This window comes from Orbicella faveolata, unplaced genomic scaffold (assembly GCF_042242905.1).
Source record: "Orbicella faveolata isolate gen_17 unplaced genomic scaffold, um_ofav_v1 contig_3, whole genome shotgun sequence".
In the NCBI taxonomy this organism is placed as follows: domain Eukaryota; kingdom Metazoa; phylum Cnidaria; class Anthozoa; order Scleractinia; family Merulinidae; genus Orbicella; species Orbicella faveolata.
Window position 1 is genome coordinate 3,762,767 of NW_028301558.1, and position 22,191 is coordinate 3,784,957.

The window sequence follows — 22,191 nt, forward strand, 5'->3', positions numbered from 1 at the left end:
TAAGTAGCTCGTTCAGTGAGATGTTGTGAATTCTTAAAGTTAGCATTACCAGGATACGCCAGAGACTGAAGACCGTCGTTACGATCTCTCCCATCGCGTAATCTTACCGGACGTAGTGACAGTTGGCGACAGGGTAAACGGAGTTGGGTTGGTTGGCGGCGATATGGGGAAGCTCCACCAGCGGGCAAAACAATCTCTCTTTACAAGGTATGCGACACAATTGAAATGATCAGCTTGCAGTTGCATGTCAAAACAAGAACGAGCTCGCACATGTTTCTCCAATATCTCTACGTATGGTGCTTGTCGACGGAGTAGTTGCTGTGATTTTGAATTGATCTTTAGTTCAAAGTGGCAACAAATGCCTCGTAGAACGGGTACTGTAAGCCTTTTATTTCGTGACTCGTGCTCTCAGGGCAGAAAAAAATAAACGGTCCGCAATGCGTACTTGTGGGCTTGTGGCTATAGCTAGTGTTATTTCGACAGGGTTCTTCATTTTGCGATATAGAGCATCCTTGAATTTTCAAGTTTACGCGTTGCGTGATATTGAAATGGCAGTCCTAGAAGGCTTTCGCGTAGGTCAAAAGATGAGGTTTTGCTCACTGAACAGTTCTTGCACTAGAAGAAGTATAAATTTCAATCTGTCGGGGCTGTAGAGTAATAGCTTTTCGTTTTAATAACAAAACTCAATGACAGATGTTTGCCTCTCCGAGGGTCTCTGTTAAAAGCTCTATAAATTTGCATGGGCGTAACATCTCTCCGAATAACGCGGGAATGAAAAACCGCACAGACCTACATCTTGGTGAGGTTGTGTTTACATCAATCATCAATCATGTACCAGATTCTTCACTTAATTTATTGAATGCTTGCGATTTTTATTTTCTATGGCGTGACAGTGAAAACCAGAAATAACGGTTACACGGTTGGTTAATAATCGTACAATGGTCACACCTGTTTAGTTTTATTTCTCTCGTGCTAAAGAAGTTGCACATTTTTTATTTCTTCTGTCAAACTTGCAATAAAAGCTCTACGTCCAGGTTAAATAGTAAACTGTCAATCCTTTCGATTTACAGTAAATTTATGTGCCTCTCAAAAGTAACGTGGAAGTACACTAACAACTTTTCGCTCGGTCATGACCAAATCGTCAGAATCGTTTTATTTCAGAGAAGTATTTGACATAGAATGTGAGACAAAAATAGCTCTTTTAGGCCGCATTAATGGTTGAACGATGACAAGAAGTCCTTTGATCCGACATGTTGGCGCCCATTCGGGGCCGACCGAAACCGGCCATGTTCGGAACTACCAAAGTAAAATTTAACAGAACTTTTTAAAGATTCGAGGTTTTTTAAAACGTCTATTTCGTAGTTAGGACCCCAAAGCAAGACCACATGCAAAATTTCAGCCAAATCGGTGAGATACCGTGGCCGACCTCGAATCTTATAGAGTACGCCTCTTAAAGCCCTGAATTTTGCGCTGCAAAAATTTTTTTTTATCGTAGTTGCTTTTCCTGACAACAATGGTTTTCTTAATAACAATCATTTGTTAAAAAATAAGATATCTGTGATGAACTAGAAAACATAGGTAACGTTTTATTAACACTTTTCAGTCTTTAAGCTTAAAATGAGGCCAAACCATCTTCAATACGACAATGTAAATTTGGAGTTCTGAGGAGCTTCACGCAGTCAAGCAGTTGATTTTTGTGTTGTCACACAACGCGTCTGGAGAGTAAACTCGAGGTGACAAAAGTTTCCCGGTTTATTGTTCCGCTTGCCTTCGCTTTAAGCGACGGTACTGGACCAAGCTCACAATGATATCTATGATGAGCAGTAGCACAACAACAAATGCAAGAACCTGAAAAGAAAAGAAACGCAAATAGTTATAAAACGCGTGTAAACTAGTAAGAGTCACTTATACATGTACGCCCCGTCTTTCTAGCCTGCGTAACAGGCGCCGGGGGGGGACTTACATATAAAAAGGACGGAGGTTCTCGTCATACCTTTTAAGGGTTAAAAACGCAGTTTTTGAACCTCTTAGGACGTTCAGTCTCAAAAGTTCAATGGCGAGAGCTTTCGCAATACCCTTTAGGGCATTGAGCCGAAAAAAATATGTCAGGAGATATTTGACAATCAACTGATTTCACTAATTTTTTTTTTTTTTTTTCATTTACAAAGTATTCATCGCTTTGAAAATTATGAAAGTGTCGGTTAGTACCTCTTAGGGGTGAAAAAAATTTCAAGCCACACCCACAAAGCAGGATTTTGGTAGTTTTTAGTGATTCTTTTCAAAATTTCCGTCCCGCCCCCTGGAGCAGGCGTTTCAGCATTTGTGAATAGCTGTCATTTTCTTCCTGTTACGTGGTCTAAATAATAATAAAGAGAGGACACTCGTACAGTAGACCAAACAAAAGTCGATTTCAGTCATTTCAAAAATACACTTTTAATTGTCTGTGGGATTTCTGTTTTTGTACTCCTGAAGTTCGAACAACTCCTCCACGTAGTGAGTGAGCGTGAGTGTGAGTGAGAACTTTATTAAAGTGTCAAAAAATCTTATAGCCCGGGAATAAAAACACCATACTAATTAGGGGACAGTGCTAAAAAACTATACTAATACTAATATTAATACAATAAAAAAATAAATGACTTGAAGGGCATTATGTGCAGCGTAGGATGCAGCCCTTACAGCCGGTGTCCATTAGAGAGCTTCACCAAACCACGACGGCAACGGCAACGAGAACGCTACCAAACAAGCAGAAGAACAACCTCTGCACAACAACAACTTGAAATGACGGCGGCTAATTTTCTCGTATTTTCATTTGGAATTGAACGGTGGCGTTGGATATTTACCTTGAGCAGGCTCTGAGACGGCGCACTGAACAGATCTACACAATTGCGAAATTCGAAGGTAAAATATAAATTCATTTTTACCAGCCTCTGTCGTCCCCGGAGTCGCCGTCGTCATTGCTTAAGCTCCCCAATAATAGTTATGCTTTAGTCTTACAGCTGCTTATAATAAAAAAGGAAATGTGGTGTTACGTACCACAGCAGTGACCAGTCTATCATAAAGCCAATTTGTGAATTGAGTTCCATGCCTTTCTTTAAGGTCAGCCTCTCGAACAAGAAGTCCAGCGCTTGCTATAAGGAACACGGCTAGACAGCCACAGAAGATGATATCCTATAATGAGACACAGAAATGATGAAGGAAATTGCCTGTGAAACATTCTTTGGTACTAAAATCTTGAAGCGAACGCACAGCAAGAAAGGACTAGAATTTCACAGCCTGACTATACTTCAATTCTTTTCTCCCCGGCCCTCCCCGGGTGTTTCCTAAACCTAGGATTGTTCAGCGCTTGTCACCTCACCATTTTGAATGAAGATTCAAAGCACTCGCGAGAACAAAATGCTATGGTTAAGCTGATAGTGAAGTATCGCGAAAGTATGAAAGTGGTAAAAAAAAAATGGTAAATAGATAAATAATTTGCAGGGGCACGTCCTGCAGAGGGGCTCTTCGTCCACTGTTTTGAGATCGAATTGGACTTTAAAGTGCTGGTTTTTGTTTTGTTTTGTTTTTTGTTTTTTGTGTTTTGTTTTTTTCTGAGGGATGAACAGAGAAAAAGTTCAAAACCCTCATTGAGTATTTCTTTCTTTTTTGGTATTAGGTCAATTCCATCTACACTTACCAAAAGATACCAGTTAAAAGTATCAAACTGTTTATCCAAAGAGAAAAAAAAGAAGAGGTAGAATGCCAGCAGGAGAATGAATCCAGTAAACACAGCCACGAAAAAGAAGGGAAGATGAGGCGGACTGTAAAACGATCTATAAAGCTGACCAAATATGAAGGCCACCAGCAGGAGTATCTATAAAAGAAGAGCAATGAAATGAGATGAAACGAAGAGCCAACACAGTTTCTTGGTTGTGGATGGGGTTTAATTGTATGAGAACTGGTCTAAATTTCAACTGTCGGGCGAGAAATGTAGTGCGGGGTTTTTTAACAGTTGAGATCTGAGATCTGCAAAATGCACTTGGAAATAAAAAAATGAGAAATGAGAAATGAGAGATTGTGACTGACTGCCGAAAATTAAACTGATAACTGAAAAAAACAGCGTCCCCATCGATATCAGACCCTCCTCCTTGCTTCTTATGCCGAGAAATAATAAATGGCTTAAATAAAACTACTAGTGCGGAGAAATATAGACGACTGAAGAGGTCAGAACGTATATCGCCTCGACGAGGTCTCCGATACCATTTCGTATGCTTCGTTTCTGCTTCGTTATAAGCAAGAAAGAGCGATTGTATTACGACCTTAATCGCGGGCTCAACGTCTTCCCCATTGGCTCCGATTCCACCCGGAAGCATTTCGTACCAAGCTGTAAACTTCAGAGACTCTTTACCTCTTATATTTGATTTGCTGCTATTTTCTCGTTCCAGGATCCGAATAAAAGATATCTAAGATAAAAATTACGGGCTGCATGTGTCTCCTTAAGGATTTAAGCGCAAGTCTGAGGTTGTTCGGTACTGTCATCAGGCAAGGCGTTCTGACGTCATCATTTCTCTATGAGTATCAGATTTGAGCGCTTAAAAAAGAACAAGCTTTTTTTCGCCTGTTGGGATAATTTTGTTTTGAGGACTGCCATTTCCCACGGGTCCTGACATTTTTTTGTTGTAACTGAGTCGGAACAAAACACGCATGCCATGAATGCCTTAATCTCAAATGGAGCGGGTAAAATAATATTTTACAATAACTGTTTGCCACTGAATTGGAGGTTGATGTTAAATCCTACCCCAAATCCGGATTAGCTTCAGTCCTGATTTCAGCAAATGGCCCATGTGATGCATGGAACCAGCTCGGCGTAATCAAAACTTTCCTTCGCACAAGTTCGGAAAGAAAATATTTGAAGTACGCAAGGCTAAATCAATGGTCAGGCTCTTTGAGTATTATTTGAATGAAAATATTTGACAGTTCAGCCGTGTCTTGATCACTTTACCTCCGGCTAACATTCCGGGCCATATTTCACATCTGTTTCACTTACACTTTCGATAATCTTGAGGAATCCCCGCACGGACAGGACATAGTCACCGTTGATGACAACGGTTTTATCATTTTCTGGATAGCTGCTCATCCTGTGTCGTGAACCTGATGATAAAAAAAAAACAGTCTGTGGTTTAGGTTAAATGCTGTGCGTTCTCGTTACTATATGCCTTTTGTGGTATAAAGGGTGGAACGGTAAACAACAGTATCACACCACAGTCACTGTAGGATAATTAAACAATAGCATCCATTTGGCGGAAAAATATGCTCGGATATTTGTCCGCGGACATTATCTGTTCCAAGAAGCGAACAATTTTCCGAGAGCGTAGCTCGAGGAAAACTGCGAGCTTTGAGAACCAAATCAGATATACTGTCCAAGAACAAATATCAATATAAGCATATTTTCGGGCCAAATTGAATCGAGGCAATTGTGTTTATTATCCTTCAAATATTTCTCGCAACATGCGCAGTTTTTAAAATTGGGAAATATCACTCGCATATTACTCAGTTTTAGCTGGAGCATATTCAGTCACGTGACGCGTTTAGACCCATCGCGCACGAGTGAAAATATTTGATGGATTATCGAAGCGCAATATTTCACTGCCCCACTCCAAAGCACCAAATAATGTAAGTATAATTTACAATTCAGAGATCCGCAACATTATGGCGGGAATACATCGTTACAGTGGTTTTTTTAAGCCACCTCAGAAATAACAACTGACGAAACATCGCGAAACTGAAGACTTTGCTCATCAATTGAGTAGACAGGTCATTAATTTCAAGCCTCGCTTCATTTCGTCATTTTTTGTTTCCAGCACAGTGCAAACTATCAAGCTTGGTTGGATTGCTCATTACACTGGGCAACATGTCTTTGCAATCAATAGGGTCTCTAGAGTCTCGTACTTTCCGCGAACCGTCATATTTTGTTGCTTCGAAACCGCTTTCGTTTTCTCCTAAAAACCGAATCTGCCGTACTAATGGAGCGGTAATCATAACAAGCGATCTTTAGTAACAGCAATAAGAAATTATTTTCGATATGTTATCTAAATAACCGTATTTCTCCTCACAGAGGCCACAATTGTTTCTACCTCTATTCAGTAACCAGCGAACAAAAAATTTTGGTGTCTATTAAATGACTTCTTCTTTGCCTCTTAACTCTGTATGAATGACGCCGCGAAAACATGCAAAAACCGAAAACCGCGAGCTAGGCGCGAGCTTAAGCTAACCGCCAGATAAATGTGAATGTACCCAAAAACGGACACTCAAAATTGGCTTGAAATGCCAAACCGCCAGAGTCTAACAGACCCTCAGTTTAGGTCTTTTGCTATTTAGTCTAGTGTTTTTGTAATTCACGTACGGCGCTAAAATAACTACATGTAATTAACATATTCTCCCAGTCTTCTCGCGATTTTGCAGTGAGCTATATATTAACTTTGAGACCACACGAATTTCACAATTAGGGGAATTAGAGAGTTTAACATAAATTAGAGAGCTCAGCTAAATTAAACGGGACTTAAAAACAAATGCCATTACTTGCGGAAACCGCTCTAAGAGGGTTCGTGGTTCACTCGATGAAATAAAAATTCACTAATCGTCACACGTTCAGCCGCGTACCTTGATCTACCTTGAGCCTCATTTTCAGAATATAAAAGGTGTACAAACTAGCCCTTCTTCGAAAATTCAACGAGATAAACTACGGTTAATTACTTTTGCAAAATGAATCGTGAAAAATTCTCGGCTTTTGTTACATTAATGAGTTATCGAAATATATTATGCCAAGGTCGGTGTACAATATAAGATAACACATGTCCGAAATTATATTTCCCAATATCTTATCGGCTATCTTTAAAAAGGGGAACGGGGAATCGGGGAATGGGAATGGGGAATGGGGAACGGGGAACGGGGAATCTTTAAAATGGGGAATCTTTAAAAGCAGGAATCTTTAAAATGGGGAATCTTTAAAAGCGGGAATCTTTAAAACGGGGAATCTTTAAAAGCGGGAATCTTTAAAATGGGGAATCTTTAAAAGCGGGAATCTTTAAAACGGGGAATCTTTAAAAGCGGGAATCTTTAAAATGGGGAATCTTTAAAAGCGGGAATCTTTAAAATGGGGAATCTTTAAAAGCGGGAATCTTTAAAATGGGGAATCTTTAAAAGCGGGAATCTTTAAAATGGGGAATCTTTAAAATGGGGAATCTTTAAAATGGGGAATCTTTAAAATGGGGAATCTTTAAAATGGGGAATCTTTAAAAGCGGGAATCTTTAAAATGGGGAATCTTTAAAAGCGGGAATCTTTAAAATGGGGAATCTTTAAAAGCGGGAATCTTTAAAATGGGGAATCTTTAAAAGCGGGAATCTTTAAAATGGGGAATCTTTAAAATGGGGAATCTTTAAAATGGGGAATCTTTAAAATGGGGAATCTTTAAAATGGGGAATCTTTAAAATGGGGAATCTTTAAAATGGGGAATCTTTAAAATGGGGAATCTTTAAAATGGGGAATCTTTAAAATGGGGAATCTTTAAAATGGGGAATCTTTAAAAGCGGGAATCTCTAAAATGGGGAATCTTTAAAAGCGAGAATCTCTGGGAATTATTATTCATTGTAATAATATCGCACGCTAAAGCATATCTGTTTAGCGGGCTAGTTAAGCGGTTCAAATCTCGATTCTTACTCTTTGAGATCTGCTACACCGACCGAAGAATTGATCCGCCTGAAGAATTGAACTCCGGACTGTGACGTTTTTAAATCGAGTTTCGCAGCGATAGATATTTGTCCTAGCGTTATCAAGTACTACTGGAAAGACATGCTACTTAACGACAAAAATATGGCACGCACAATGGGTTCTTGGTTTTGTGATAGACTACGCTTGAATTGGCGGCCGAGAGAGCTGTAATGTTTGTTAAAAAGGTGATGTACTTCATGGAAATTGGCTATCTGAACAGTATTAGAAAAAGTACTATTGTAATGTTTATGATTTTCTCACGCTTTTGTGGCAAACTCAGCGACAGATGTTTCTGTTGGTTTCCGGCCAGCATGGCGTCTCCATACAAATCTCTTGAAATGTGGTAAAAAGTTTGTCCGTATATCTTGCATAAGAAAAATGGCTCTGACCTGAATCCAGGCGGGAGTCTTAGCATATTTACTTTCTTTCTTTTCCCAGATTCTGTACTGCACCTTGTTACTGGGAAGTTTCATGCGTCCCCAGAAACACATAAATAACATATTCTTCATTAAAACAAGTCCGCATTAAATTGTCCTCAAGAAGAAAACTCGTGTTTTCAGCTTTTCTTATACATCTCTGAAATTTACAAATTATTATAATTAACGAACAAGAACGTTGCTGATAACCGAACAGAACACGAAATGTAATTCAACTAAATAACTAGCACCATGCAAACTAAGCGTCTATGTTTTGAGTGCGTGACCAAATGACATCTATGCAATGTGATTGCCTACGCAGGAACGTATTATAGATGGCCATGATAGTGTTATCTTTTTTCTTTGCACGCGGTCTTAAAAAACATTGTCTAAAATTACCCTAAAAGGGTTAGCCACTGGGCACTGCTACATGTAAAGCAATATATGTAAGACTGATCGCTATAACAATAAGTCTATCGGTTTACTGACTCCTATTTACAAATGAAATAAAGGACTTCAGGAAAACAATTGACATATTTTGTTTCCTCACGCCGTGAAAGGCCACCTTTTCGCAAGTCTTATACAGTGTTCAAACTTTTCGAAATGTGCTGGGTGATTCTTTTGCGACCCGTTCCCGCCGAGGTTGCGTCGGATGCATAAACTGTGCCATGAAATGACAAAATAGACAAATGCGTTTTTTTTCCCCTAAGTTATGCTAACTGCAAAGGTCCTGCCCTTATGTCGTGTTAGACCTTTCGTAGGAAACCATTTCACATCTTTAGCGTGCCATACGACGCATTGCGTATGTGACATAACGAAACGCCTGCTTCTTAGGTGGCGGCTAATTATTTCCGCGGATAGTATTTCCAGCATTCATACCTTGATGGATCAATAATACCAGTCCTTTACAGTTTACGCTAAACCAAACGTATCAAACGAACGCCTAGTTATTTGTTATAAAATTCATGTCTTTTTCTTCAAGTAACAGAGTACTAAAGCAACACTATAATCGATTAGATTTAAATGCTTATAACCCGAAAACAGGCCCCGTGACATGAATTTTCTATAATGTCACTATAATTATGAAACGGACATTAGCACATTAGACAAAAATTTTCCCAAATTTTGCAAAACAAACCGGAACAGCCAAACAACGGAAGTATCATGCAGGCACTTTAAAAGTTTGTTTTAAAGTTTGCTATTATTGATCCAGCAAAATGTTAGTGCCGGAAGCCGTTATCAAACGCCTTAACACCGCAAAAACACTAGATTGTCAAGACCAACTCAACTTTGCCGTGTCTATCCCCAAGCAATTTCGTAATGACGTAATAGATTAGTTCGCTGAATTTTTACTTCAAATTTTCATCGAAACCTTCTACTCTCCAGATAAATAATCTTAATTCCATCTGATTTGATTCCCTGTCCCGCCACTACTTCTTCGAGGCCGACCCTGAACAAAGAAATGCAAAAAGCTTCATGAAAGAAAATTTCCGTTACTGTGTATTTATGGCTCCATTGCTGCGTTATTGACAGCAAAAGTTTACTTGTCCAGGCTTGACTTTGAAATATGCTTCGCAATCTAAAAGGGGAATTATGGGGTCCACCCAAACTCCGACATGAGCCTGCCAACGTGTTCCACCCCGAAACGTACTGCAAATTCCATTGGAACCGACAGGCAACTTCCCGTAAAATGGGGATATCTCGCGCGCACGCAGGCAATGCGAAGATGGAAATGGACGTTTTGTGGCGTTTCTGTGCAGTGTAGCTGACCAGTGTATCGATCACGATATCGCCGAATGTCCCTATACACTATAACGATATCTTCTGGTGCTCCCAAAGGAGGGTTCTGAATGTCGCCACCGCACCCATAACATCGTGTAACTTTAGTACCTGCTACCCACTTTAGCTGGAAAGAACTGGTGTTTGGACCCGGCATTCCAACAACTTGACCTGCATAGCACTGCTGCTGTTGACTTGAGTAAATGACGCTGGGGTTTTGAACCCCCAAGTGTCTTGGTAATGCGATATTTTGATTATTAAATGAAGAGGGGTACTGACCGTGACTTGCTAGGAAACCACCGTTTGACAGACCAACAGCTGGGTGCAAAATGTTGTTCGAACCGATCGGGTTATGGGGAGCAGAAGACTGGGCTGAACTTGAGTCGAGGCCTGGCGGGGTATGGCCCTGATTCAGGGTTGCTAACCCACTGCTTTGGTGATTTACATGCATTGCATGTAATTGATTGCCGAACGCCATCGAGGGGCGCTGATCGTGAAGTACATGGAAATCCTCCTTAGCATGTTTAGGAGAATGCGTTGACGGATCTTCAAGTAAATCAACGGTTTCGTGAACAGGCTGAGATTTGGCGTTTGTCCTCTTCCGTTTGCTTGGCTTTTTTCCTGCACATTTTGGACCTCCGCTAACGGCCATGTCTAGCATCTTAGGACCTCTTCTTGATCGCCTATACCAGTTGATAAACCCCTCTAACTTGTCGGTGAATTGCGCCACTGCAAGGGTATGCTCGCACATTTTTGTGGAGTGGTTTACACAACCACGGTCGCAGACCAAAGAACCACCTTTACCTGGGGTAACAACGTGTATTTTGTTGCATACCCCGGCAACTATGAAAGATCCATCTGTTGCCCCAGGTTTCGGGATGATCTTTCCTGGTGTTGCTCTCAAATTTGCCGCCTTCTGGAACATCGCTTCGAGGATAGCAGCGGGTATGGTGGTTATACCACTGTTTTTTGCATCGATGGTGAGAGATGGAGGAGTATCAATGGGCGCTGCTTCCATTGGGTCCTGGATGGGGTCTTTCCTGTCGTCTATTTCTGCCTTGAGAAATGTGGACAGTTTTCTCATACGTTGCTCATGAGTCAACTGTGCCCACATTACGTCATCGACGACAAGATATTTAAAACCTTCTCGAATTTGGAATGGACCTTTTCCAAAGACCGCACGGTCCTCGTTACGTTGCTGCGTTTCGATAATGTTCTTTATCTCTTGGATAAACTCGTGCGGTTTCTTGGCATCGAAGTGCAGCCCATGCTTGATCATAAAGTTCGCTGCCTCAGGGTCATTGTTGGTGTACTCCGATGGAGGGTTGCCCAGTCCCGCATCAATCCTAACTGACTTCAGCATAGAATCCTTCATGTCGTCGGCCTGGCGAAACAAACGCACGTTTAAGGAGTTTGATTATCGGTGTGTGTATGTGGATGTATATAAGGTGAGCGATGAGGAGAGGAGCATTTCATAGCCCAGAAGAAAACATGTATGTCCATAGATATATCTATAATTTAAACCAAAAATGGGAATGTCTGAGTCATAGCCTCATGTACTTCACCATACTTTACTATATACTATATGTAGTATATACTATACTATCTTTTACCGTCTATAACGCGAATCACGATTTGAACCTTTCAAGAAAATCGAGGAAAAAAACAGTGACCAGGCGTCTGTAACATTATTTCATTTCATTTTCACGTTTTGTAGCCATATAGTTTACTAGTGGACGATGATGTTGTTTGTCACAAATATGACGTAAAACGTCTTTTCTTCTCAAAATAGTACACCGCATGCTCTATTTAGGTCGTGTTTTGTTACGTTAGGTACAGATTTATAATCTAGAGGTATCTTTCAATTTTCACTTAACATTCCTACCACTTACTGTGTTTAAAATGTTCACTGTGCAGTAAAAACTGTTTGTCTCCTTACTCCCGGCTATTTTCACCGAACTTCCAAGAAGTCGAGATTTCGGATAAGTCTAATTTTTTGTCGACTTCTCCTGAAAGTTGGAGTTATCGGGAGTGGACTTTAACAAAGAACATGCGCACTCGCGTCAACCGTAGAAGAATTCACTTGACATATTATACGTTTGAATCTTTTAGACCATTTTTGGTCCAACAATATGGCCGTACTCTTGATTAAATGCACAATTTTGATTTCAAGACATGAAATACCATCACAAAGCTTCTTAATGATAATAAAAGGAAATTTCCTGAAGATTGCGAACGTCACCGTGCAAAAGAATTTCATTTCATACCTTTTCTTTTCGAAACCAGTTGTAGAACGACGACTGTGAGCTGCCCTTTGATCCCGAGGTCTTTTCCCTTTCTTCCCACACCTCTTTTAACACTTCGAGTTTGGTCTCAAATTCGTCTTCTGAATTGCAATCTACGAGTCCGTAAAATTTAACATTTCCCTCTTGCTTGCCGAATATCTCTTCTACGAATTGCTTCCGAACTTTCTCGTCTAGGCCTCTGCTGGTAAGTTCCCTTTTAATATTGTCCTTGAAGTGGAGGAAACACCTCAGAAACACTGCAAAGCGAAGGTTTCTTTTGAAGCCCTCCATCAATGCTTTTTCGCCGTCAGTCCCGCATGCTAATATTCCCTCAAGCTGTGGTTTCTCCGCAATTAATGTATGTGCAAACTTAGAGTATGTCTTCCAGTCTTTGTGTTGGTGCATCAGAAGTGGACCTATGAACACTGGTGGCTTATTAGTGCTTTTGCTCTCCAATCTCAGATTACGGTAGGTGGTGACTGTAAGGCTGATGTTCTTATCAAAGATATTAAACGTTGGATCAATGCCAAAGACACAGAACTCGTTTGGGTTGGTGCAGAACTGGCTGATCTGTTGCAATTGTCGGTCATTGGCCAAAACAAGAAACAGGTCTGGGTGAATGGAGCATTCGCGAATAAAGACTGCATCTTTGGACGCTTCTTCTTCTCGTTTGGCACGCTCTAGGAGTGTCCACACATTACTCAGGCTGACTTGTTCTTTCGTACCATTTGTAGTAACACCGTTCTCACCTTGAAAGGTTTCGGGAGCTGATTTCTTGGCGGAATGACGCGCATTGTACAAGTCAGCTGGTCCTCGTGGAAGCTGTCCCACGGATCTGGCTTTGGTCACGTCTCCCACTGAACGATATACATCATCAAGAGATTCTCTGGCAGTCTTGCCCTTGATAAACGCTGATTCCTTTAGTTTATCGCGAGTGCTCGATAGCACACGCCTATAGGATTTTTTCTTCTTAGCGTTTCCGTGTGGTCTAATTAGACGTATTCCATGCTCTTCGCCCTTGAACAAGTACTGTACTACTGTATTTGGCAACGTCCTGCCCTTGTTATCTAAAGAGGAGCAAAAGACCATAAACGGTTAAGTCAATTGAAGAGCACATCCTGCATTACGTACATTATTACCGAGACAATATAGAGTGTGTATCATTGAGTCAAACAATAACCACAAGAGTGCGTGGCTTTTTCGGAAAGACATTCTAAGTTTATATTCTCTGCAGAACCAGGGAGTCTATCACGTCGGTAAAGCACAACCTAGACATAATGAAATGAATCCAGGTATGGAATTGGGCCATGAAAATCGATAAGTTAAAGTAGCCTTCTGCCAAGAAAATCTAAAGTTTTCACATGAAATTATCATGGATAATCGTCAATTATCTAAATATCGACAAGGCGAACTGAAGACATCGAGAATCGTATCACAGGGTTAAACCACACCTTAAAACTGTTGTGTACTTTGTTAAGCCCTTTAGAGTTTTACGCTGTCATATTGTATTGTCTTGTCTTAATAGTTAAAGGTCTGTTCAAAACTGGCACATAATACTCTGTGCGGGTTGTTTGGACTTGGATTGATCACATTGTTGTCAGGTACAGAAATTTGATTTAGAGAAGGTGGAAGGGTCCTTTTTCAGAACAGAGGCTCCCTCCCCATACACCATAAGCCCGTCATACACCATTAAAAAGCAATGGCCCTAACCTGTTAATGTCGCGACCACCTTGCGTACACTGCTGTCAGAAGCGTTCTCGGAATACGATCTTCTTAGCATGTATACTCCTTTATCCTGCTCATGATCTTTTTCCGTAACAGGCACAATACTTATGATATCGTTGTGTCTGTTCCTCTCAACAAAGAAAAATCTTTTCGGCGACCCTTTGTGTTTCCACACGCCCATATCGTCGCACTTTAGGTCTTCTTGGTTGTGTAATTTGGAGCAGTCCACCAGGAAAGAGACATTATTTTCCACATTTACAGGCTGGGAAACGCACATAAATTCGGGTTCATACTGCGTTAAGAGTAGCTTAACTAACGTCTGGCCGGTGTAAGCCGTTTTACTCCAACTGAAAACGGGAACAGAGGCATCTCCTTTGTATGGAATTCCAGTCGGCTGTAAGGTCTCCATATCGACATCCTCTGACTCACAATCACTGTAAACAAACGAGTTAAAAACGTATCAGTGCATAGTGTACTAAATACTCAGTCCCATTGGTTAGAACAATGTCACGTTCAAGCGCTTAAAAGAAATCTCAACGCGACCCGTGGGTAAGTCTACTGAGAGACCTGCGATATTCTAGTCTGTTCACTATTGTGGTGCTCGACCCAGAACTCAACCACTCCACCCCAAACCGTGACATGGACCGAAACGTAGTAGTCTATAGCCGGTTTTCTTATTGCAATACAGTCTCGTACTAGTACTCATGTACTTCGTGTCCATACTCTACAATGCTATACTATGTAGGGATGATACTGTGATGATGTTGAAAAGCGTCATTGACATTTCAGCTCAGTCTTCCTGACGTTTCATACCTTGATACTTCTCTCACTGTGCACGGACTGTCTGTTTTTCTCGTAATTGAATGATCTTTACATGAATCAGCCTGAAAATGAAAATAAAACCCGATGTTGTCAGCTAACAATCATACGATATTCATTGTTGCTCTTAAATCCTTTTTTACAGGAAAAGGGCAATTTCTCGGTAGGAAAAAGAAGGCCTAAGTTTGGTGATCATGGCTTGAACGGTTTTCAAGCTATTTAACTTTTTATCGATGGCGAAGGGAGGGGGCTGAGTGGGGCTAAGGGAGAGGAATGAATCAGGAGGGGCCTATTTGGGCGGATAGAATTTAATCTGAGCACTTTAAAATTCCGTATAGTGTTTATGCGTAAGAAAAAAGCGACACTTACACATGAGTCAGTGTTGGCGTTGTCTACCTTCGCATCCGTCTTGTCCATTTCCCAGGGCATCTTCACAATAAAAATGTCACTAACATCTTCGCCTATGTCACTTGTAGTTAAGTCGTGTCTCTGAGAGTGCTCCGCTTGAAGCCATGAGTGAACAGCCGTCATATCATCTAATGGATAGAGGAAATTGATTTTTTGGGGGCAATGTTTCGTCCAAAAAGAAAATGAAAAACAGAAGACTTTCAACATATATCCACAACATCGCAAAAGGCAGACAAATGAAAAGCCCACATCCACAATCATTTTTTCTGTGAGATTTTTCCCTTCGATTTTAGGTGGTACCATTGATTATTTTGGTTCTTGTTTTCAGTGAAAAATCGTCACTAGAAAAAGCGTCGCTCAGCTTGCAAGGGAAAATTCTCCTTTACCACGAATTACCAACATGTCCTGCTTATTAACTAAAATTCTGCTATAAATCATTTAAGTGAGTTAGTGTGCTAGAACTGAACGCTTACCTTCATTGTACGGGTCCTTACGCGACAACCTCTCAACATTCATACTACTTTCACCTCTGCTGTCGCAGCTGTTTTCACTATTTCGCTGGTAATGTTCCTCAAGAATCCTGGATTGGCCAGCATTGGTAACGTCTGAAGGGAAAGGACAATGCTTTAGTATGGATAAAAAATTGAACGAAACGGTATCCTAGAAAAGGAACGATCCTCGGCTATCTAGTCTTTCACCTTGTATTTACATCGCTGACAACAGTACTCCTCATTGTCAGGAGTCTCTTACAGCATCTGATATAGTATTTTCACCTCTCTATTTTTTTTCACTTGCGAGTTGGGTGAATCAAGTCTTGCACATAGTTATTCCAGGATACCCTTACCCTTACTGTGTTGTTGTTGACTCGAAGCGGAACAGTTGACCCTGTTTTGCTCGGTGTTCATTTCCCGGGTATCTTCACTGTCGTCGTTGCTTTCATTATTTCCCTGGGATTGTTTTCCCTGTAACCCGGGTTGGCCAGCATTCGCAACATCTAAAAGGAACAAGACAATTCTTCAGTTTCCCTAACAAAACAACGGAAATAACGTCATCCTAACATAAAGCGTTATGTTCTTGACGGTAATCAGAAACGTGAGGCTTTATCCTGAAGTAATAACGTTGATCAAAGTTCTCTTCACGTAACGGAATACACTCTTAAAGCATCTGACACAGTACTATAATTAAATGTCCAAGTTTTTCTACGTCGACATGGGCCAAGGTGTGTTTTGCCGCGATACACTTACCTTCCGCATAATTGTGCTGTTCTTGACCGGACGCCGGAGGTTTCTTTCTGTTTATTGCACTCTCATCTTTACTTTCCTTGCCGTTTCGATTTTTTCCTTGGGATTGTTTTCCCTGTAAGCAGGGTTGGCCAGCATTCGTAACAGCTAAAAGGAACAAGGAAATACTTCAGTGTTGGTTAAAAACGAAAAAACGAAGCTTACGTTATCGTAACAAACAGCCTCATGGTATTGATCATGAAAGTCAGAAACTTGAGGCTCCACCCTCAATTACCAACGTTGATCACAGTTCCCTGCATGTTCGGGAAGACACTCTTAAAGCATCTGACACAGTACTATATTGAACTGTCCACGTTTTTCTATTCATTACCTGCGTTCAGTTTTATCGGCATGCACTTCCCTTCCGCTTCATTGTGCCGTTCTTGACTCGACGATGGACTTTCCCCCACTTTTTTCTTCCTGTTTATTTCTCTCTCATCTTTGCTTTTCTTGCTGTTTTCGTTATTTTGCTGGGAATGTCCCACGTGAATCCCGGAGTGGCCTGCATTCGCAAAACCTAAAGGAAAAGGATAATATCCTACTTTTGCTTCCGCAGAGAAGGTACGTTACGTTAAAATGTTTTACATTCAGGGCTCAAATTGACCGGGTCCAAACCCGGCCCCAAAACAGCTCTCTCCACTGTTCGACCGTCATTCTGTAAGTATTAGACATGGTTTTTCCTATCACCTGGGGCCATTTGTTCACAAAGTGGAGAACAGTATCACACAGTTAGGTAAATTTTAATTAGTTTCCCCACAACTCATCCTCTGGATAGTGATTTATCCTGTGTATATACAGTAGATTAAACCAGGTTCTCCTTTTCAGTCTCAAAGTGCAAATTGATTTACACCTTAGCGCTATCCGTTTTTGAAAAGTGGCGGAAGGTTTTACACTCACTTGATACCACAATCAAGCGGTGCGTTCAGGTTTTTCAACATGACCTTACCTTGAGAATAATTGGGCTGCTCTCGACTCGCCGGCGGAAGATTCACACTGTTCTGATTTGTTTTCATTTCCCGTTCATCTTGGCTTTCGTTGTTGTTTCCATTATTTCGCTGGGATTGTTTCAAGAGAATCCACGAGTTCTCAGCATGAGTACCATCTAAGTAGGGAAGACAACGTTTAATTCTACTTTGGCACGCCACGTAATACCGTTACGTAAATTAGAAGAAACTTACATACATCTATTAGCATAAGAAACAAACGATGTACAAGCCAACCAGCCAGGTTGGAGTAACAGTACTCTTATTTGATTGACCTGGGGAACCTAACAGGGATACGCACTGGACGCTTGGCCTTCTGTGGGTCATGTGTGAATTTAGTTTTTTGAAGAAAGCTCTAAACCAATACAGACTTGATTTTCTCGCACAACGGCACCAGGGTCCCTTCGCCATCATTGAATACATCGTATTTCATTAAACTTATTTTTTTCCATTCTTTAAAACTATTACTTATTGTTAAGTAAAATGACTATAAAACAAGCCTACCTTTACCGTTGAAATTTTGGCTTGACGCTGAACATTCTTCCTCGCTCGGTTCTATAATGTTCCCTTTTTCCTGACTTGCAAAAGCAACACTTGCACTAGATGATCGGAATGGTAAAAAAAGGAGAAACAGTTTTCACTTAATCCAACATAATCATGCACAGGTATCTGGCTGCTCTAAAAAAAAAGAATTTGTGCGTTCCAGTTCCTCACCTCTCATCCCTTCCCCATTATCAACTGACGTTTGAAGCTCACCAAACAAGCCTTATTAACTTCGCGGTTGACTCTCATTTTTGCTGTTAATTGGTAAACCAAGTGTACGTACTAGGAAGCCTTGAAGGTTATTGCCCTTAAGGTGACTGAACACAGTTTTCTGATAAACTATCGAAATCTTAAACATTTATAACGAATTCACGATATTTCACACAAACTGAATATATTCTGTGCATGCCAACTTTGCATCTTTACAGCTACAAAGAGTCATCCAATGAATGGTAGCCCCTTACAACCTATAAAGGTTGTGTTCAGCCACCTTAAATGCATCATAATGCGCACTTTTCGCCAGCAGATATTACTTGAAAGGAGAACCCAAGCTACTAGCAAGTCTTTTACCCGTATCGCAATGACCGCATTAATTTATTGTTAACCGCTATCTTGCAGTTAGTTATAAGTTAATAAATTGCATACACTGATTAAAACGTAACGCAAAACGAGAGAAGAAATAAAAGAACTACAATATACAAATGCTGAAACGCTGCACAGTTGAAGTGATCACAGAGAAGTGTTTGTTATTTGTGGTTGGCATGGTAACATCAATTTGCCTGACAGGGCTATCATTAAAGCAAAGGTTAAATAAGAAACTCATACCTTTCCTGGAGAATAGATCCCTGAAGGCAGCCGACTCGAGTACCTCGATGTAGCAACCGTAGGGCGTTTGTTGCATCTGGTCTTCCACACGGTTGGACAACTGTGCAGGCTTGATATACGTTCCAAACGTTGCGCCACTCCAATTGACATCTCTTAGCATACTTCTGAGTTGGCTTTAACCTTTCACCTTTGCGGTGGAAACGGATAATCTTTTCTTTGGTGTCACCATTGTCCTCTTTCTTCAGGACTTCTTGGAACGGATGATGAAGACAGGGGTTTAATAAATTAAAAAGCAGCATCCCGTAGGCCTACATGTCCACTCGCAGTAAATCCTCAACTGTGGCTCCCCCACGTGAAATGTCACCTCCGATAAGTATTTCCGGAGCCATAAAGGGTACAGTCCCCCTGTCAATGTCCAAAGTTCTCGATTGGCAGACAGATCTTGTTTGAAGAAATAATGACCTACTCTCACCAAAGTCAGTCAGCTTACATACAACCGGCTGGTGACTCCACGCATAAGCGAGTTTATCGCGATCTTCCTCCTCGCGATAATGATGATTGCTCACTAGGACATTGGCTGGTTTTAAATCTCGGTGGGCAATCCCTCTTTCGTGCAAATAAAGCAATCCAGCGGCAATATCGGACGCGATCTTCGTCATGAAGGATCCTTCAATACCCTCGCAGTTGTGGGTGTCAAGGCAAGCCATAAAATCCTTTAGTGAGCTGACCTGGCCTTCTCCTCCGAAAACGCTAAGGTCAAAATAAACATATTCCAGCATAACTGCCACTGGATCGTGGCATACAGCTTTGAATCCAACGATGTTGTCGTGCTTGAGGTCGTGCAACAACCTAGCCTCTTTGGCGAACGCATCGATGAAGTCGAGTGAAGACCCGAGCAATTTCTTTACAACAACCGTTTCACCTTTCCTGGCAGAATCTCCGTCCTTCCTCCTTGTGTACTCGGTGACAAAAACGGCTCCAAATGACCCTTGCCCGATGACATCTTGTCTGCCGATGTCAGTCCACTTAAACTGCGGAAGATCTTCGAAGCGACCGATTCTTTTTTTCTTGGAAGTAAAAGCAATTGGTATTTTGAAGTTGTCTTCGGAAGACCGCATCGCGTAGAAAGAGGTATGATGAAGCACACAATGACGAATTATACGCGAAATTCCCGCCAAAATATCTAACAACCGACCGATGAGAGTTTCTGTGTCAGATAGCTTATAATACTGACATGAAATAGTAAATTCTCCTCAACTCTTGACTTAAAAAGTAAACTAAGATAAATCATGTCAAAAAATACCGCCGGCACATCGTTCGGGATATAGTTACTGTATGCTGGTTTTCAGTGTCACGCCACTGAAAATACATCAAAATCAAAATAAATCAAAATCAAAACCGTTCAATAGATAAAGTACAGAATCTGGGAAAAGAAAGAAAGTAAATATGCTAAGACTCTCGCCTGGATTCAGGTCAGAGCCATTTTTCTTATGCAAGATATACGGACAAACTTTTTACCACATTTCAAGAGATTTGTATGGAGACGCCATGCTGGCCGGAAACCAACAGAAACATCTGTCGCTGAGTTTGCCACAAAAGCGTGAGAAAATCATAAACATTACAATAGTACTTTTTCTAATACTGTTCAGATAGCCAATTTCCATGAAGTACATCACCTTTTTAACAAACATTACAGCTCTCTCGGCCGCCAATTCAAGCGTAGTCTATCACAAAACCAAGAACCCATTGTGCGTGCCATATTTTTGTCGTTAAGTAGCATGTCTTTCCAGTAGTACTTGATAACGCTAGGACAAATATCTATCGCTGCGAAACTCGATTTAAAAACGTCACAGTCCGGAGTTCAATTCTTCAGGCGGATCAATTCTTCGGTCGGTGTAGCAGATCTCAAAGAGTAAGAATCGAGATTTGAACCGCTTAACTAGCCCGCTAAACAGATATGCTTTAGCGTGCGATATTATTACAATGAATAATAATTCCCAGAGATTCTCGCTTTTAAAGATTCCCCATTTTAAAGATTCCCCATTTTAAAGATTCCCCATTTTAAAGATTCCCCATTTTAAAGATTCCCCATTTTAAAGATTCCCCATTTTAAAGATTCCCGCTTTTAAAGATTCCCCATTTTAAAGATTCCCGCTTTTAAAGATTCCCCATTTTAAAGATTCCCCATTTTAAAGATTCCCCATTTTAAAGATTCCCCATTTTAAAGATTCCCCATTTTAAAGATTCCCCATTTTAAAGATTCCCCATTTTAAAGATTCCCCATTTTAAAGATTCCCGCTTTTAAAGATTCCCCATTTTAAAGATTCCCGCTTTTAAAGATTCCCCATTTTAAAGATTCCCGCTTTTAAAGATTCCCCGTTTTAAAGATTCCCGCTTTTAAAGATTCCCCGTTTTAAAGATTCCCGCTTTTAAAGATTCCCCATTTTAAAGATTCCCGCTTTTAAAGATTCCCCGTTTTAAAGATTCCCGCTTTTAAAGATTCCCCATTTTAAAGATTCCCGCTTTTAAAGATTCCCCATTTTAAAGATTCCCGCTTTTAAAGATTCCCCATTTTAAAGATTCCCCGTTCCCCGTTCCCCATTCCCCATTCCCCATTCCCATTCCCCGATTCCCCGTTCCTCTTTTTAAAGATAGCCATATCTTATCACTGGGGTCGTATACCCTAAACAGGACGGCTGATCCATAATGTCTGTCTGTTACTAAACTTGAGACGTGTTTCTAGCATCAGAATTTCATAGAGGTAAGCGGAACTATGAGTAGAGTAGAAACTAGTGAACCATATCGTGTCTAAAATACGTGTCTTTCAAAAACATCAGATGTTACACTAATGTGGTTTAATCATTCACCAAATGCCCTTGAAAGTAAGATAACTTATACACAGTCACAGTCTTAGCTTTAAGTAAAGACTGCAAATTTCCTCCATTTTCGATTATTGCCATCAAGGTTTCTCCAGCATTTTTTGACTTGTTTTGAAATATTTGAATTATAAACGCAAACAGACGCCCTCGACGCGAGCGCCTATAGAATACATAAGCGAACCCTCAATCCTTGTCATTTCTTACCTGTTTGTGAAAATTTTGCTATGAGGCGAGGAAAAGGAGCTTCGATTCGATTTATCCCACAATAGACACTGAATAGAGAACACGAGTCTTCAAAAGACAGATGAATACTCGAGAACGTTGCGGTTCGGTTGTCTGATTATTACACAGCAATCAAACATGCTAATTGTGTAAGGTTATGCATGGCAAGGCTCAATATTTGCTACACGAGTGATTGGTTAAAGACTTTAACCTCTGACGACAGACTACAATGCTTAGGGTCCGCTAAATTTGCCGCATAACTTTGTTTTAATAAGTAACCATT

The 22,191-nt window shown here is 40.7% G+C and overlaps 4 protein-coding genes and 1 long non-coding RNA gene across 5 annotated transcripts; 1 reads left to right on the plus strand and 4 right to left on the minus strand.

The window, feature by feature from the left end:
* Window positions 1-1,561: 1,561 nt before the first annotated feature.
* LOC110067064 (uncharacterized) lies at window positions 1,562-22,069 on the minus strand. Its single transcript, XM_020774346.2, has 5 exons — window positions 21,891-22,069; window positions 5,024-5,127; window positions 3,674-3,850; window positions 3,034-3,168; window positions 1,562-1,848 (listed from the first exon to the last, which is right to left on the minus strand). Exons 2-5 carry the CDS (start codon window positions 5,111-5,113, stop codon window positions 1,753-1,755), a joined length of 498 nt encoding a protein of 165 aa, XP_020630005.1. The 5' UTR covers window positions 5,114-5,127; window positions 21,891-22,069; the 3' UTR covers window positions 1,562-1,752.
* Window positions 1,843-3,727, plus strand: LOC149106096 (uncharacterized). The gene is made up of 2 exons (XR_016209718.1): window positions 1,843-2,898; window positions 3,653-3,727. It is a non-coding gene; the product is annotated as an uncharacterized LOC149106096 (long non-coding RNA).
* LOC110060519 (uncharacterized) lies at window positions 9,202-14,374 on the minus strand. Its single transcript, XM_089298714.1, has 3 exons — window positions 13,935-14,374; window positions 12,207-13,291; window positions 9,202-11,323 (listed from the first exon to the last, which is right to left on the minus strand). Exons 1-3 carry the CDS (start codon window positions 14,356-14,358, stop codon window positions 9,752-9,754), a joined length of 3,081 nt encoding a protein of 1,026 aa, XP_089154840.1. The 5' UTR covers window positions 14,359-14,374; the 3' UTR covers window positions 9,202-9,751.
* LOC149106097 (uncharacterized) lies at window positions 16,001-19,169 on the minus strand. The gene is made up of 6 exons (XM_089298362.1): window positions 18,808-19,169; window positions 17,944-18,038; window positions 17,403-17,558; window positions 16,788-16,973; window positions 16,421-16,564; window positions 16,001-16,170 (listed from the first exon to the last, which is right to left on the minus strand). The coding sequence occupies exons 1-6, from the start codon at window positions 19,104-19,106 to the stop codon at window positions 16,001-16,003; spliced, it is 1,050 nt and encodes a 349-aa protein (XP_089154488.1). The 5' UTR covers window positions 19,107-19,169.
* LOC149106098 (cell division protein kinase 2 homolog CRK1-like) lies at window positions 19,116-20,395 on the minus strand. Its single transcript, XM_089298216.1, has one exon. It carries the CDS (start codon window positions 19,923-19,925, stop codon window positions 19,116-19,118), a length of 810 nt encoding a protein of 269 aa, XP_089154342.1. The 5' UTR covers window positions 19,926-20,395.
* Window positions 22,070-22,191: the final 122 nt, after the last annotated feature.

Bases quoted from the DNA above. Each gene is read 5' to 3' on its own strand.
- LOC110067064 (XM_020774346.2), bottom strand. From the start codon at position 5,113: ATGAGCAGCTATCCAGAAAATGATAAAACCGTTGTCATCAACGGTGAC. The intron at 3,169-3,673 runs GTAAGTGTAGAT...GTCTCATTATAG, and splicing joins CTTTTAACTGGTATCTTTTG to GATATCATCTTCTGTGGCTG. The intron at 1,849-3,033 runs GTACGTAACACC...TTTTCTTTTCAG, and splicing joins ATAGACTGGTCACTGCTGTG to GTTCTTGCATTTGTTGTTGT.
- LOC110060519 (XM_089298714.1), bottom strand. From the start codon at position 14,358: ATGGAGACCTTACAGCCGACTGGAATTCCATACAAAGGAGATGCCTCT. The intron at 13,292-13,934 runs GTTAGGGCCATT...GCTCCTCTTTAG, and splicing joins GGTGGTCGCGACATTAACAG to ATAACAAGGGCAGGACGTTG. The intron at 11,324-12,206 runs GTATGAAATGAA...TTGTTTCGCCAG, and splicing joins ACTGGTTTCGAAAAGAAAAG to GCCGACGACATGAAGGATTC.
- LOC149106097 (XM_089298362.1), bottom strand. From the start codon at position 19,106: ATGCTGCTTTTTAATTTATTAAACCCCTGTCTTCATCATCCGTTCCAA. The intron at 16,974-17,402 runs GTAAGGTCATGT...CTTTTCCTTTAG, and splicing joins GCAGCCCAATTATTCTCAAG to GTTTTGCGAATGCAGGCCAC. The intron at 16,171-16,420 runs GTAAGTGTATCG...TGTTCCTTTTAG, and splicing joins ACAGCACAATTATGCGGAAG to ATGTTGCGAATGCTGGCCAA.
- LOC149106098 (XM_089298216.1), bottom strand. From the start codon at position 19,925: ATGCGGTCTTCCGAAGACAACTTCAAAATACCAATTGCTTTTACTTCC.